Source organism: Charadrius vociferus, unplaced genomic scaffold (assembly GCF_000708025.1).
Source record: "Charadrius vociferus isolate BGI_N301 unplaced genomic scaffold, ASM70802v2 scaffold581, whole genome shotgun sequence".
Taxonomy (NCBI): domain Eukaryota; kingdom Metazoa; phylum Chordata; class Aves; order Charadriiformes; family Charadriidae; genus Charadrius; species Charadrius vociferus.
Genome location: NW_009647024.1, coordinates 1,599,905 through 1,617,497, shown reverse-complemented (window position 1 = coordinate 1,617,497; position 17,593 = coordinate 1,599,905). Strand labels below are relative to the sequence as shown.

Genomic DNA, 17,593 nt, shown 5'->3' with positions numbered 1-17,593 from the left:
CCCCCCCCCCCCCCCCCCCGGGTTGGTCGCTCACTAGCCCCCAGGGATGGGGAAGAGAATCAGAAGGGCAAAAGTGAGAAAAACTCATGGGCGGAGATAGACAGTTTAGTAAGTGAAAGGAAAGAAAAAGAGAACGAGATCAAAGGCAATTGCTCACTACTTCCCACCAGCAGACTGTTGCCCAGCCAGCCTCTGATCAGTGGCTACTTTGGAAACACCCCAGTTTCACTGCTGAATATGATGTTACAGGGTATGGAATATCCTGCTGGTCAGTTTGGGTCAGCTGTCCCAGCTGTGTCTCCTCCCAACCTTTTGCCCACCCCTACTCACTTGGGTGGCAGGTTGACAAACTGAGAAAGCCTCGGTGGTGTGCAAGCACTGTTCAGCAACAGCTAAAACATCAGTGCGTTACCCACACGGGTCACGAATCTGAAATGCAGCACCATATGGGCTTCTATGAGGAGAACTGTGTCTCAGCCAGACCTGATAGAAAAGGCAATGCGTTTTGAACTTGACATGTAAGATAGTCTGCTTTTATCTTTTCTGTAGACACAGTAATGCTTGGGTTTTGTTTCTCTAACTGAAGGAGGATGAGGCTTGTAAACAGAAATGTGCTGGATTATAGCAGCTTTTTTTTTAAAACAGGTATGGCACATATAGAGAAAAAAGAGGTCATGGAGGATAAAAATGTTTTGACAGAAGAAACAAGAATGAATGTCACTAGAAAATAATGCTACAGGTTTCACTTATTTATGTGGAAATAGCAAGGAAATAATATAATAAGAAAATATTGTATTAAATGGTAGCATGTGTTCCTATGCAAAACTATGTTGCATCTAGGTGCATGTGCTGATCAGCTGCAAATTTTAATAATAATATATCATTTTAATGTACATTCTGCAGAGCTACACACTTAGACTCTGAGACGTTTGACAGTCTATAAGTATGTTTTATTCCAAATGAAATTTCTAATGAAAAAATGAGGATTTTTATTCATTTTCTGTAACACCATGTACAATCCTTATTCACATCAAACTCCTATTATTTTTTTTTTTTTGCCTAAGTAATGACTGAAGGTTAAGTTCTCATTTCAGTTGCTTTCAGAAATATACGGAGTAATTCAGGGCATTGTCAATGGCTGTATTTACTTGTTTACATATGTCCCGTATTGCTGGGACTGAGGCTTTAGGTGAGCCTTAGGACTTAGGAGAAGAAAGAGCTTGGCTTTGCTCTACCTATTAGTGTAAAGTCAACACTAAGTCTTCCAGTAATGCTTATGGGGGGACAGGGATATGTCTATCTGTCTGTGTCTTCTGTACATGTCGTGGTGCTTTTTGTGTAATTGATATGGCTGATTTTGGACACAGAAGTTCTCTCGGTTTCTTTTTGGAAAGGGTCATTACTTTGTCTGTCATGGGAATTCAAGGGAGTTAAACAGCAGATGCCCACCTTTTGGAAGTGAAATGTGCGGATTCAGGTCACAGTAGACCCGAGGCCATGCTCTACTCTGTCATCTAAGCCTATAATGGTGGGAAAGGGTTATCTAAGCAAGCTACTCCAGATTCTCAGTGACGCAGTAGATACCAGATTGTGGATCGAACTATGGGTTCCAGGATTATTCCTGAATGGTTTAAAAAAGGTTTCTGGATAAGGAAATGATAAACTTATTCTAACAGTTGGCCATTTGTGCGAATTGTCTGTCATTTTGTATGTCCAGTGTTAGTAACAATATTGCAACGTTTTAAGTGTTTGCAAGAGTGAAGTATGCATGTTCATTCTGTCCCTGAACAAGCGGCCAGTGACTGTTATATAATGATTTTCTGTACCATGTCTAATGCCTTGGCACTACTTTTATTATGTCTGAAGGGTTAGTATAAATGAAGTACTGCAACAAATTCTTCTTCCATCATAACCTCATCCAGATTTTGTTTTTTAAAATGTAAGGGAATACTTTTTAAAAACCCTATCGGGGGGGAATTTTTCATTTTGCATAATGAACCCCCATCATGAATCCTAAGTGGAGGGTGTTTTACTAAACTAATCTTAGAAATGAATCTTAGTGTTTAAAAGAATGTAAGCAACTTGCAGTTCCTTTAATGTGAAACATTAAGGAGGATGTATGAAGAAAAAAGAAAATCTTTTATTGTATGCTTGCTTTAACTTCTGGTGTGTGTTAGGTTCCTATAATTCAGGACTTAGTGAAGACAATTAACAAATCACACACACCCTCACCAATGTCTAAACATGGCTAGAAAAAGTAAAATATTAGCCTTGTTATCTATACAGAGAATGCTAATGCCTATAATTGGTCATTGCCTGACCCTTATATTTTTCTGTCCTGATAACTCTGTCAGCCTGGAAGCTAATTCTGTGCTTTTTGTGAAATCTTTCAGTGGTGTTATCAGGGAGAGTGCGTACCTTTTGGCACTTGGCCCCAGAGCATAGATGGGGACTGGGGTTCGTGGTCAATATGGGGAGAGTGCAGCAGGACCTGCGGGGGAGGAGTCTCCTCATCTATAAGACACTGTGACAGTCCAGCGTAAGTAGCTAAAGTAAGCCAGAGCCAACAAAAAGACACATTTGGAAATTATTCAAAACTGTGGTTTCATATGTTATCTGTAAAAATGTATTGCTAGTTTGCCAACATTTGTCTTCAAAATAGCAGACAGAAACACTTAAACAGGAGAAGTTCACTAGACATACTTTTAACATTTTTAATGTGTCTTATGTACTGTAAAGATAGCTGGATTTATATTTAGCAGTCACCAGAATGGTTTTCTTTCTGCAATTTGCTGTTCGTGCAAAATATATTTAAATTATGCCTTAGATAGATTTCTGAAGACATATTATCTCTAATGCTTGTCTAGGGTATAAAATAACTATGCCAGTTACTTATTAAAAAAACAACACGGTATTTCCAAGCTTTTGCATACAACTGCTTACATATAAACCATAGTTAGTAATATTATGTTACATACAGTGCATTTATATGCCGTCATGTCCAACACTTAGTTGTGATTTCTCACTGACTCTTAAAACATGTAAGCAACTTCTCTCCTTGCCACTACTCTGTATTGGTCCATCTACTCCCTCTCAAGAGGGGTCAGCTTCTCCACTACAGCTTGATCTGTTTTGTGTGTCTGTACTGGTCCTGTCATCTGTCTGCTTTCCAATGTCCTGAGCACTGTTCCAGAGGAGGTCTGTCAGGTAAGTGCTCCTCTCCCAGTCAGTGGCACTTCTGAGGTGAAGAATGCGTGTTTATTTCCATTGCTGTTCTTTGCTGAATGAATGACTGCTTTTTTCTGTTGCTGCTTGCCCTGTTCTGGTTACCTTATCACAGCTACAGCCCTTTGCAGATGGATAGTTTTATTACTCTGTACTTTGTTCTTGTCATGTCCCGTAATTGCTGTTTCCATCACCATTAACAGTTTTTAAGACCACTTTTTCTTGAAAACATGAAGCTTTTGTGCTTCTTGCATGAAAAACCATTCTGTGGCTTTTGTCACTCCTTTCGTATCTTCTACTCTCTGTACACTTAGTTTCTTTGTTTCTTGTACCCATGTTTTGCAAGCCAGGCTGTACATCAGCTTTACTCTGCGTGCTGCAAGACAGACATCATAATGTGACATTACTGCTGTTTAAGGTGGTCTGTTCAGCTCCTATCATTAGCAATAACTATCAAATCTGAAAAACAGCACTACTTACTGAATGGATTCAAAAGCGAAAATTATCTATGTTCATCAATAACATGTCAGACTATGTTACAGAGAGAATAATAAATTGAATTACTATTTTTTTTCACAGCAGTGTGTAAAAATGCTAGTGAAATGTTTGTTTGGAGCATGAGTAATTTCCTAAGATTTTTTAACTACTCCTGTCACCATGTGTATGGGTTGGTATGTTGAAAGGTGAATAAACATTAAATGTTTAACAGTACAGCAAGCAAATGCATTTGTGGGGGATGTGTCTGCATTAGGAAAAAAAATTCCTTTTTGTTCAAGGATAGGGTTGCCTGGTTAAATATTTGTAATGTGAAAAATAGTATTGATTTTGTTTTTAGTTAATTGTAAATTCTTTTATTTCTTTATTATAAAACAAACACCAAGTATTTTTCCTTTCTGCTTTCAAGTTATGAGCCAAAGAGCTGATGTCTGATTAACATTTAAGCCAATGTTAATTCATTATTTGACCTCTGTGGAAGATAGATAAGGTTCTTGAACAGTTTGGGAATTTAAGAGCCAATGTCTTATTCACACTAATAGAAACCTGCTTCCTCTGGAGTTCCTCAGATTTAATACTGCTTAATTCAAATCAGAATCAGTTTCTTGAAATAGAAAATACAGTCTTTGCTCGCTCCAGCGTTTAGCAGGCAGTGTTTCTTCATTTTGTTGTATTTTCAAGAGTAATATGACAAGATTAAAAAAAAAAAAAAAGGATCACATAGGTTGTTTACACATTCCTCATTCTAGTTTTACCAAGCAATCAAGGAATTAACAACAATGCCTTTTTAGTATGTTCAAAATACGATGTAACTGTATTGCTTGGGATCTATGCAAACTAGATGAATACCATATGAGTGATGATTTTCAAGCACCCAGTGTTGTTTTGTATCTGCTCCAGTTCAAGTAAATGTTACAATTCTTATTAAATAAAATATTTTAAAATGTCACCTTAAAACTTCCATGTATTTCTACTTTTATTTACATAATATATATCTCTTGGACTTGTATTTATACTAATAATGCTTTAGTATATCTCATGAACTTGCATTTGTATTAATGCATATACTAACACATAAAACATGTCTTTCCAGGCCTTCAGGTGGAGGCAAATATTGTCTTGGAGAAAGGAAGCGATATCGCTCCTGTAATACTGATGTAAGTAAATTTTGTTCCATCGTAAATGTATAATGAACTTGTCTGCTTTACATTTTAGCAGCAATATGTGCATTTTTTCCCACTTCAGAAGAGCTGTGAATCCTGCATTTTATTGGCAAACAGTCCTTTAGGGCCGTTTTATTTTGCAGGCACCCTATGCGTTTTGCTAAATGTTAGGATCCCTATCTCAATGCGATACTCAGCTGGAATGACTTCAACTTGAGCATCCATGTTAAAGGTGAACAAGGAGCATTCCACATCAGAGCAAAGGTCTGTCTAGCCCAGTGGCAAATAACAGGTGTTTAGGGAAAAATTAAAAACTTTTAGCAGCCAAGGCATGACTTTCCCATAGATATACGATATGAATTTCCAGAAGCTGCGTGTCTAAAGATTTCTTGAGCTGCAGGTCATATGTATACCACATGAAGTGCCACAAATGTAAGTATCCTCTATGAATACACATTTAAACCCTCTTAGCCTTTTTATACCTTTTTATATATGCAGTTTTATTTTAGAGCTGAGCCCATCAAATAATGAACTACCACTGAGGGGGTGGGGAAGAGTATAAATGTATAAAATCAAATTATGAACCTAAATTACAAATTCAAGTAAGTTAAAAATTGAACCAGAAAAAAGTACCCACCAGTAAAGAATTTCACTAGTAAGTTTCCAAGTCAGTAGCACTATGAACCTAAACAGACTTTCATATTATTTTAGCTTCAAAGCTTGCTAACAGTGGGACAGTCTGTACTCAAAGGTGTTGTTTCACCTGTTTGCCTTTGGATATATTTCAGGAAAAAAATACAACAGTTAATATGGTGGTTCTTTGAAAAAACTTATTTTTATAATCATTACTAACTATTGTAAGTATTAGTTCTGCAAACTTCTCTGTGGAGGTTATTCTCATTGTTACAAATTTCCAAATTAAAAATTACTCTCCTACTGCTAATCACAGCTGCTCTGTTCACACGGGCAAGATATCAGGCTAACTAACCTAGAGTATTCTATTTGTCATTTTCAAATAATGACCTTTTTTACATTAGCACTGATTCGGTTTGTACACACAGTCTAAGATTTGTTAAAAAATGGAGACTGGCACACTGGAGCCCTCCTCACCTAACTCTTTGAGGACTCTTGTGAGGTAATATCCAGGCATTCTTATTTAAATGTTTATCTCCATATTATTTAGTGTCTGCCACAGTAACTAGTATACAAGAAAGTTTACTTGATGCGTAATCCTGCTCCCTCCAAATATACAACAATTTTTTATTGCTTTTTTATTATTAACAATTGTACCATAGCTACCTAATGATACCGTTGAAACGTTGCTAGGATTTGTTTTATTCTTATCATATTTTATTTCTTATTGTCAGGCACTTTTCAGTTTTATTCTTAGTTGGTTTTGCTTCCCTTATTCTCTATTAATTTATTACTGAGAGGAAGCTTGTAGGGTCACAGAAGGAACATCTAGAAGGTATCTGAGGAGACCATTCAGACTATTCCCTAGCTCCAAGGCAAAATCAACTGTCATTAAACCATTCTTAACTGATGGTTAGGCGGCTGACCTATTTTGAAATTGCTCCAGTCTGGGTGGTATCATTAGGACTCTTCAGTATCCTTGCTGTCAGGACAATTTTCATAAAATACAGTGTATGTTTTCCCATCCTTTAAGACTCTTGCTTTCTTTCCCCAGTAAGAAGACAGCTGATAATATTCCCTTTATGGGAGCCTTTCCTGTGTTTGCAGACTACTATAGACTACTGCAATATTTATTTAGCCTCTGTTGATCTGTAATGCCCAAATCTTTTTCTTAGGAGCTGCTGTTTCGGAAGTCATCAGTCAGCTTGTGCTTGCACAGTTGATTGTTCCTATTCAACTGTAGTAATTTGCATCCATTGCTTTATTTCAAACCACTGCTCCAATTTGTCAAAATATTTTAAAAGTTATAGTCCTCTATTACAAAATGTTCATTCCCTACCTGTACTCAGATTTCAATCAATAATTTAAACAAGCTATTGGAAAGGAAAATTTACATTTCATTGTCCAGGTCTTAAAAACAAATCTTGAACAATTGTAAACTCAGACCACGCAATTTGGAAATGCCATTCTTACAGTTTGACTGTGAATCCTTTTTTTGGCATATTTTTTGGGAATGGTTTTCCAGTGCATAAACATATTGGTTCTTACAGAAGTTTAAACTTACTGCCTTAATGGTTTTGACGATTGTAGTCTACTTCTTTTATAGTAATATTTAAGGTTCTACATAACTAAGAATTGCTGAGACTAGTAGATTTTGTTTCAAGATTTATGATAGTACTTAGCCCTTGACATTTTTAATGGAATGGTATGTTTGATTAATGTAAGTGTTAACAGCATGCAAATCTGTCATTGTTTTTATGAAAAACATTTCTTTTTTTTATATCTTTTCTGTTGAAGTTTATTTGGCAGTGTCAACATTCATTGCCCATTTGTAATTGTAAACGTAATGCTCCCTAAAACTTCAACAATTCATAAACAAAAAAACCCCACATTTTGACTTAATTTTTCTTTCAGAGATGAGTTAGTTCTGTTGCCCTTTCGTTTGACCATTTTAATTCTTTGGAAACAGCGCGCACACTCCTACTAGGCTTATTTCTCATCAAACACTTCCAAAGCCATATATGACTTCTTAATTCAAAAGGCATCTGCTAATGGAAACATTGAGATCAGCAGAAAAGAACATTAGCTAATGAATTCTGGAAACAAAAGGGTGGTAGAAAGAACAGACTCATCCGAAACTTATTTTCTGTCACCAACCACACTGTCTCTGAAAAACACATACGTATTTTTCCAACCAAACTATTTTTAATTAAAAAAAAATAAATATGCAAAATCTAATAGAATTGCAAGGCACATAATTACTCAGAGTAACTGACTGTCTGATTTAAAAGATTCTTGTTCTTTAATCTTTTCTCTTAATAGAATGTAGTCAAATGGTTTTTGTTGGTTCCTTCCATTATGCATACGTTCATAAATATTGTTTGTTGCTTTTATAATTTTAATATCTACAAGACTATTTTTTCTAAAATGCATTCTCGTGCAGAGCTTTCTCTTGGAACAGTACCTGAGTTTCAACTGTCACCCTTCTGGCTCTGTTTCTTGTCTTCTGTGAGGTGTCATATAGCCCTTTATTAACACGAAACACAGTTCTATTTCAGTTCAATATCAGAAATCTGTCTGAATTTAAGCTTCAACATAGACAGATTTCTTTGAGATAAGATGTTTGGTGTCATGTCAGTGTTCGTTCAATGATTTGCTAACACTCTAGATGATTTTTTTTTTTGCTTCAATCTTAAAATTTCTTAAGTTCTTATTAAAGTCAATGCTTTTTTTTAACTTAAATTTTTAATTATTTCCTCATCTTCTGACCTGATTTTAGGTTGTTACGCATTTGTTAGATTCCTGCCTCATGACTTGCAATCTCCCCAAAGTGAAACATGTTTGAAAACACAAGCAGCCTGTTGCTTGAAAATGGTTATCCGTGTGCTGTAACTGCATGAAAAAAGTGAAATATCTTACCCAATAAATAGAAGCAGTTATTGCACATTTACTTTGGCAAAAAGAGAACCTTACACAAGGAGACAGTGCCAAAGAGCTGACATTTTGTAAATGCATATCGTAGCTTACCTTGCAGTAACATTTTTACATTTCTATACCTGTGATTTTCATAGAAGAATACCAGGTTGGAAGGGACCTCAAGTATCATCTGGTCCAACCTTTCCTGGCAAAAGCACGGTCTAGGCAAGATGGCCAAGCAACCTGTCCATTTGAATCTTAAAAGTCTCCAATGTTGGGAAATCCACCACTTCCCTGGGGATATTATTCCAATGTCTGATTATTCTCATTGTGGAAAAATTTCCTCGTGTCCAATTGGAATCTCCCCAGAAGTAACTTGTCCCCATTACTCCTTGTCTTTTCCATGTGACTCCTTGTAAAAAGGGAGTCTCCATCTTATTTGTAGCCACCCTTTAAATACTGGAATATGGTTATAAGGTCTCCCCTAAGCCTTCTTTTCTGAAGGCTGGACAAAGCCATTTCTCTCAGCCTTTCATATGTCTTCATAGTCTTTCTATATCTTTGTGGCCCTTGTGTGGACCCTCTCCAGCTATATCTATTTCGTACATGGTCCAAAACTGAACACAGTATCCAGGTGTGGCCTGACAAGTGCTGAGTAGAGTGGGGTAATGACTTCCTCATCTCTGCCAGAGAAGCCTGTGTTGACATAACCCAGCATCCTGTTGGCTTTCTTTGCTGCAGCAGTACACTGTTCACTCATATTGAGCTTGTTGTCCACCAGGACCCCCACGTCCCTTTCCACAGAGCTGCTCCCCAGCCAGGTAAATCCCAAACTGTACTGTGCTCCTGGATTATATTTTCCCAGGTGCAAGTCCTTACATTTGCCTTTGTTGAACTTCATAAGGTTCTTGTTTGCCTACTCTTCCAGCCTATCCATGTCTTTTTGCAGAGTGGCTCTCCCTTCTGAAATGTCTACTTCCCCACTCAGTTTGGTATCATTAGCAAATTTCATCAGGGTACACTTGATCCCATCGTCTACATCACTTGTGAAGATATTAAACAGTGTTGGGCCCAATATTGATCCTTGAGGAACCTCACTTGCTACAGGTTGCCAGAAAAGGAGCTATTTACCACAACCCTCTGCGTGCAGCCTGTCACCCAGTTCCCCACAGACCACTTTTCTAGACTGTAGCACATCAGTTTCTCGAGGAAGAGGTATTGGGTAACTATATCAAAAGCCTTGGAGAAATCCAGGTAGACAATGTCCACCGCTCACCCCACATCAACAAAGCAGGTTATTTTGTTGTAGAAGTCAATCAGGTTTGTCAAGGAAGATTTTGAATGCATTTTTTGAGGTCATAGCCTTTAGTTTTACTTTCTGTCAGATATTGGTGAGATACAAAAAAAGATAGGAAAATTATGCAATAGCAAAAACAAATTTACAAGTTGCATTTTATGCTTTAGATAACAGAATGTAGCAGATTTCAGGTTATCATTTGGTGACTGCACTCTATGTAAGGACTACCTGAAAACTTTACTGAACCCACCTGAAAGCTGGATTCAAACTAATGATTTGGACAAAGAGCAGGATCCTGAGATGAGGCCTAGCATTTGTCAGTATTCACTGAGAGGACTTAGCCACTAAAATGGAAACTTATTTTATTGCAAAGGTCACCATATCTGACTGTGGATTAGTGGATTTGCATTTTTAAAGCCAAAGACACAGGGTTACGTAAAAGCTTTGATATCATTGGTGTCTTAGTTTATGAAATTCATTTAACAGTACTTGCAGTATAGGAAAGCATGATTTAATCTGCAGGATTACCAAAACCAGATAAAATATCAAGAAAGCAGGAACCTTTCAGAGGGGCTTTGCTCCCACAGTTCCTTTAGCTGCTCCCAGGTATTCCGAGCCTTGTCTGCGATTCTTGTCAGCAGTGAGACTGCAGGCTCTTCATACTTGTGTGTAGCTGGTTTTCTGTCAGACTGCCAGAGCGGTGTTCAAGAAGAAAAGAGGATATAAACAGTGGTTTTAGAAGTTTAAATTGCGGCAAAAACTGAATCAATATTTAATAGGCTAAAAGAAATATATTGCTTTGCTTACAAGGGTAGCCCTGTATGTCATCTTGTACAGCCCCTCTTACTCAAACCTCCAACAGGTTGCCCAGGACCGCATCTAGAGACCTTCTGAATATTTCCGAGGAGGGAGATTCCACCACCTCTCTGGGCACCCTGTACAAGTGCTCGGTTACCCTCACAGTAAAAAAAATGTTACACGATGTTCAGGAGAAACCGGTGTTTCTATTTTGCCCATTGTTTCCAGTCCCGTTACTACACACCACTGGAAAGAGCCTGGCTCCATGCTCTTTACACCCTCCCTTCATATATTTGTCCATATTGATGAGATCCCCGCCCTCCCCAAGCCTTCTTTTCTCCAGGCTGAACAGTCCCAGCTCTCTCAGCCTTTTCTATTATGAGAGGTGCTCCAGGCCCTTCGTAGCCCTTTGTTGGACTCTTTCCAATATGGCCATGTCTGTCTTGTACTGACTGAGGAGCCCAAAAGTAAATACAGTACTGTAGATGTGACCTCACCCGTGCTGAGTAGAGGGGAAGGTTCACCTGCCTGGACTTGCTGTTGACACTCCTATTGTACCCAGGGTAACTTTAGCCTTCTTTGCCACAAGAGCACATTGCTGGCTGATATTCAACTTGGTGTCCACCAGGGCTTTTCTACAAAGGTCCTTTCCAGCTGGTTCACCCCCACCATGTATTGGGCCATGGGGCTGTTCCTCCCTGGGTGCAGGACTTTGCTCTTCTCTATGTTGAACTTCATGAGGTTCCTGTGGGCCCATTTTTCCAGCCTGTCAAGGTCCCTCTGGACAGCAATACAACCCTCTGGCTTTTCAACCACTCCTCCTTATTTTGTGTTAACAGCAAACTTGTTGAGGGTTTACTCTTCCCCATTATCCAGATTGGTTATGAAGTGATATCGTTGCCTCAAAGTACATGCAAGATAACCATCAAACAAAAGAAGTATGACTACATCTCAAACATTGGATTGTGAGAATTTTTTTTTAAGAGTATAAACATGAAGTCTTGATCCTGCTTACTAATGTTCATATTTTATTGTTTTGTCCTAGTATAACTATTTAGAAAAAGGATTTCAGGATTTCATTAGGGGGGATGATATAATTAACTTGTAAAGGGAACTTGGTGCAGTTAAAATACCAGCCAGGTAAATTAGTACTTAAGCAAGTGGGACTGAAGAATTGGGTGTAGTGACCAGTATCAGAGATACTTGGATTCAAGCTTTGAGGTTGGTGAAGACTGATCCTTCTACTGCTTGGAGAATATGATGCAAAGAGGCAAATCGTATTACTATTAAAAAAACTTATTATTTTATTTACACAGTTATTTTTTACTGTCACTTTTATCATCTGAAGGATTATTGAATTAAAGTAGTTAAACTGCTCTGTTTTTCCACTGCTAAATGTATTATATTCAAAAATGTATTTTTAATTAGAAGGAGATAATAGAGAAAATTTAAAATTGAAATACTGTCTAATGTCCACTATTTTAGTTTATATCACAACAGCTTCACAACTGGACAAAAATTTTCAAGTTTCTGAATCATATTGGAATGGGCTGGCTGTTAAAATAGCTTATTCTGAGAATCATAATTATTCTGTTAATATTTGCATTGTGCAGTAAATTTTTATCATCCATGTTTATAGACACCCTTTCACTTGAATGCATTTCAGATTCCTGAACAGTGCCGACTGGCTTAGATGCATAGGAAGACAAGTAAAACTGCCATAAAATGGACTCTTCAGTTGCTTGTAAAATAGTAATATTTGTTAACACCTCTGATTTCTGTCAAACAAATTTTTTCTTCCAGTCTAAAAATGATTTTAATCTGTGTTTCAAATACTTTGTCTGATGAAGCTTGCAATTTCAGCAAGTACTTAACCATTGATAACAATGTTTAATGTGCTGTCTAAATTTTGGGTGTATTCAAGATTAGTTGTCATTAGTATTTTCAACCTGCTGATGAAAAATGTGAGAAATAGCAAAGAATTCTGTTTCTCCTATAATTCTTTCTGAGGTTGATTTCACTTACGTCTACCCTTATTCCAAGTAGAAAAGATACTTTACAGTTTTGTAATTGGTAATGCAAAGTAATGAAAATTTAAATGAAAGCAGTTTTTATTCCTTCACGTTTGGAGACCAGTAAAAATCGGAGCCAAACATTATATCTGTTCTCATTCTCAGCCTTAGCACAATGTTTTTGTCAAGGCTACAAGTAAGCAGAGGTGATATAGCTCTCTAGAAAGTGTTTTAATTTTTTTCTTGACGTCTTAATAACATGTCTCAGTACAGCTGCTTAATACAGTATAGCTGAGCCTACAGTTCTTACCAAAATTATTTTAGTTTAATTTTTTCAGCTGTTTTCAGGGTGTGTTAATAAGGAGGTAGCTGATGGATTGATTGTGAAGCATAATTTGACGTGATTCTGATTTATGTAAACTGTTATGTAACACTTACCTTTGTTTAAATTACTTCAGTTACTTCATGCCAGCCTAAGACTGCAAAATAGACATTCCCAGTGTAAAGGAATAAAGCAAGTTTCAGAATCAGAGCCACAAGATAAACCACCTCCTGAGTCTCTTCAGTGATTATGTTTGCAATATAAGCCTATAAGCATTTCCTTTTATGTTGATATTTGGAAGATAATAACCTTTTTTTTTTTTCCCTTTATTATTATTATAGCCATGTCCTTCAGGGGCCCGTGATTTTCGAGAAAAGCAATGTGCAGATTTTGACAATATGCCTTTCCGGGGAAAGTATTATAACTGGAAACCCTACACTGGAGGTAATTGTTTTGCAAAAATGCTATCATACGTGAAGTCTTCAAAATTATATAAATGTTATCTAGAGATTAATGTTTGTAAATAGAATGCTTTGATTAAAATATAATGAGTTGAGTTTGCTAAGCTTGTACTTTTGTCAATTGCTGAAAATGTTGCAGAAGAGCCATCTCTGTTCTGATAGAGATTTGTTTTACTGTGGAGGGGCGTGAGCATCCCTGTAGGGGCTCCACTTTAAAAATACAGAGCCCTTCTCCACCAGCCGTTGCAATAGAATTAGAGATTCCATAGGTGATCTGTACATGCCTTTCATGCTACAGGGCTGAGTTCCGTATAAAAAAATCTCAGAATCATTTTTCATTTCTTAAGGTCAGAATAATAGGAAAAGGAGAAAGAAGTAAAAGCATTTATAGGAGTCTCTAAATACTACTTCAATAATTGAATTATAAATGAGACCACTGTGCAATAAAAGGGTATTTTGCTGTGCAGAATAAGGTTGTAATTTGTTTTTCTCTTTGAGACAGTTAATTCAAGTTTAGTTATGTTTCTGTGTTTGTTCAACATTCATAGGTTGCCCTTTTATTATTTTCTTTTTTCCTGTTCTGAACCTTGAGTGAATAAGTCAACGTTCCCCCTTGTGTTTTTGTATTTTATTGACTTGTATGGTTTTACTCTTAGATTAAAAGATTTTACTCTTTATAGATTAAAAGCCTAAAAAGGATCATTGTGAAGACGTGGTCTGAGCTGTAGTGTAATTCCATAGGACTAAATTTGTCGAGGCTGGATGGGGCTTTGAGCAACCTGGTCTAGTGGGAAGTGTCCCTGCCCATGGCAGCGGGGTTGGAACTCGATGATCTTTAAGGTCCCTTCCAACCTAAACCATTCTATGATTCTATATATTCATAACTCAAATAGTCTGATCTTGGTTTTGAAATTTATCCTGATATACTTGTAACACTACATTCTTTTGTTATTCTTGTCTTTCAAATGGTGAACTGGTATCCTTATTGTTTCAAATTGTTCAATAATCATTAGGGTTGTATTAACGTAATGGAATTGTTATGGAGGCAGCCAACCTTGCAATATCTTACTATGCAAAATATTCTCTTTTGAAAGAAGGAACAGTCAAATAGAGAAATCAATAAAGGGTAGTTAAATAAAGTGTATGCATTGTATATGTCAGATATGAGATAAGATTATAAATTTCAGATCTGTTTATGGATATATAGTTTTAACTAATTGTTAACTTTTCACGATTTCTGGGGGTTTTGTTTGTTTGTTTGTTTGTTTTTTAATTTGTTTTTGTTTTCCAGGTGGGGTTAAACCATGTGCATTAAACTGCTTGGCTGAAGGTTATAATTTTTACACTGAACGTGCTCCTGCAGTAATAGATGGGACTCAGTGCAATGCTGACTCACTAGATATCTGTATCAATGGAGAATGCAAGGTTACAAATGTTTTATAAAGTACTTACGGATTACTTTGTTGTTTCTGCTATCTCCTACATTTAATTATGGTACTTAACTGTTACTTACATGAAACGAGAGTGTTGACAGGTCAAATTGTTAACAAATGAGTAGGATTGAGACAAAAAGATAAAAAAGGTATTGCATTAATAAGAAAAATAATTTGAAATACAGTAGCTTCTCACAGCCATTCATAGAATCCTTCATTTTGTCTTCCAATTAGTACACCACTCTGGCTGAAAAACAGTAAATGTGAACGTATTAATCCCTTTCCCTCTAACTAGTTCATCCTGTTCCAAACAATTCCACTGCTTCTTCAGTTTGGCAAAGCATTTTATTGTGTATTAGACACCTGAGCAGTGCTGGTGACTCTAAAAATGATTTGATTTCATTGAAACCACTAACGTAACTGAAGCTTAACCCAAGCTTAAGTTCTTTGCTAAATTGAGGGCTGAATATATATGTTTATTGATTACCATGATGAGATCAAAAACATTTGCCATGCATTAGTAAACTAACCAAAAAGAAAGCACAAGAAATATAACCTGTGGAATTCTGGTGTCCTTTATACAATAAGAAGATTTTAGTAGTTGTGAGAAATCTTCTGAAACTAATTATCTGACTAAGTCTTAAGTTGACAATGAACTATGTAATAAAGTTGTACCTCTTAGTGCCTCTGTCTTCTAGGTGAATCAGAAAGTTGAAATGTAAATTGTTAGAGTAATACGCTTTTGTCAGTTATTTAAAGTACTGTAACTTCTCTTATGACCTAGTATTACCTGTTTACAAGACGGTAGATAATATTGCTAGACAGGAAACAAAGTTATGTAGCTGCCTGCTTTTTTTATATAAATCCTGGAAAAAATAGGAAAGCTGCAATGTTCATTCTGTTTACATCCTACTTGTTCATTCTCTCTCCCCCCCTTTTTTTAAAAGAATCCAACTGCCTCTTTTTTTATTAGCTTTGTAGTAAGGTTGAGTCAGTAAACTATAGGAAGTTAATCATTGTTCACTGTACATAGATTTCTCACGTATATAATCAGAAATGTAATGTACATTATATGATCAGTTATAGACCCTTCTTTTTTTCAAAGGCTGTTGAGTCCTATTTAATACAGTGCATAATTCAACCTTTCACTAAGTTTCATTCTGCATTCATTCTTACAGTGAAGTCATTTACACTTTACATTCAAAATTATGAAAATAATTGCAAGTTTTGCCTCGAGCATGTGGAAATGTGGTCTATGAAGCTGTAAATGCCTTTGGGAACAATAATAGTATTTATGCTGCATATATGTTTAAGGAACACACAGCAAATGTTTACTGTAGCAAAGCAATGTAGATGGAACACGGAGCAGATAAAAAGAAGATCAAAACCAGAGTAGATAAAAAGAAGAAATGAGTATCTCAAACTTCAGAGAAAACACTTAAAAAAACCCTATGAAGGTAGTGGTGCAAGACCATCATCCTGTTAAAATACTTGTTCTTATCTGCTCTCAGCATGTAGGTTGTGATAATATTTTGGGATCTGATGCTAAGGAAGATAGATGCCGTGTTTGTGGAGGAGATGGGAGTACATGTGAAGCCGTTGAAGGTTTCTTCAATGATTCATTGCCCAGAGGAGGTATGCACATATATGTCCATTCTATTGCACAATGTATTCAGATGACTGTTTAGCAAATACAAATGCTGCATTGATTTTCAGCATGGCATTGCTGCTGGTCCTTCACGTTGTTTCCTTTTGTCTCATTGTTTCCTTTTTCTGTATTAGTTTGGATTTATGTCAAATACATCAATATGTTTCATTACTGAATACTTAGTTCTCGTCTTTAATGCACTTAAAAAGAAGTAGGTGAGTTTTTTTAATTATTTAGTTATGGTGGTATAGTAAGAGTAACGTTGTGTATGTTTTTATTTTGTGTGGTAGAATCTGATGTTTAGTCATACATTAAATTTTAGAATAGAAAGAATCCAGAAATGTCTCTTAAATTGATCTTATTAAAAACTCAGGAAATGCATATGGGCAATTAGTTTAAAGCTTAGCTCAAAAAAGACATTAGTGTTGCAATCTTAGTGTTGTTGTCAGTTTTAGGCTCCTGAACACAGGAAAAGGATTGATGCACTGGAGTGAGTTCAGTTTTGTGAGGCACCGCTAAGATTATTGGGACTCGGAGTGCTTCCCCCCTGTGTGAGAAGAAGCTGAGAGAACTGGGCTTATTTAGCCTGGAGAAGAGGAGGGTTGTGGGGACGTAGTATCAGCCTTCCACTGTCTACGGGAAGGTTATGGAGAAGACAGATCCAGGCTTTTCACAGTGGTGGGTATGTCATGGGAGAAGAGACAATAGCTATAAATTGAAACAAGACAGGTGCTGACCAAATGGAAGGAAAAACTTTTTCCCCAGGAGGACACTTCAGCAATGGATCAGGCTGCCCAGAAAGGTTGTGCAGTTTCCATCTTTGGAGTTTTTTGTGACCCAGCAGGATAAAGTGCTGAGTAACTTGGTCTGATCTCCTAGCTGACGCTGCTTGTAGCAGGAAGTTGGACTAAATGACTGTCTGAGGTCCTCTCCAGCATGAATTATCCTATGATCGTACGGTCATTTTGTACCTTAATTACTTGTGATACACTGTTGAAGAGACTTTATTAGCACTTAAAAAAGGAATTCCTGACTACATGGTAAGTTCTTGCTATCACTTTCAAATTTTTGTATGAAATATAAAGAGTTTTCCCTTATATCACATGAAAGAAAATGTATCTCATACCAATTTTTAGTCGTAAATAATTTATTAATAGTTAGTTTCATGAGTAATATTAACGTGAACAACA

General features: G+C 36.7%; 1 protein-coding gene across 1 annotated transcript in view; it reads left to right on the top strand.

Annotated features, from left to right (window-relative positions):
• The window catches only part of LOC104295732 (A disintegrin and metalloproteinase with thrombospondin motifs 6), a gene marked incomplete at its 5' end in the record, with an annotated part of 138,058 nt that overhangs the window by 82,862 nt on the left and 37,603 nt on the right, over positions 1-17,593 (top strand). Inside the window, 5 exons of the mRNA XM_009895511.1 lie at positions 2,394-2,539; positions 4,814-4,877; positions 13,203-13,305; positions 14,614-14,747; positions 16,267-16,390. Coding sequence (XP_009893813.1) covers positions 2,394-2,539; positions 4,814-4,877; positions 13,203-13,305; positions 14,614-14,747; positions 16,267-16,390 — 571 coding nt within the window. The remainder of the gene's footprint in view (positions 1-2,393; positions 2,540-4,813; positions 4,878-13,202; positions 13,306-14,613; positions 14,748-16,266; positions 16,391-17,593) is intronic.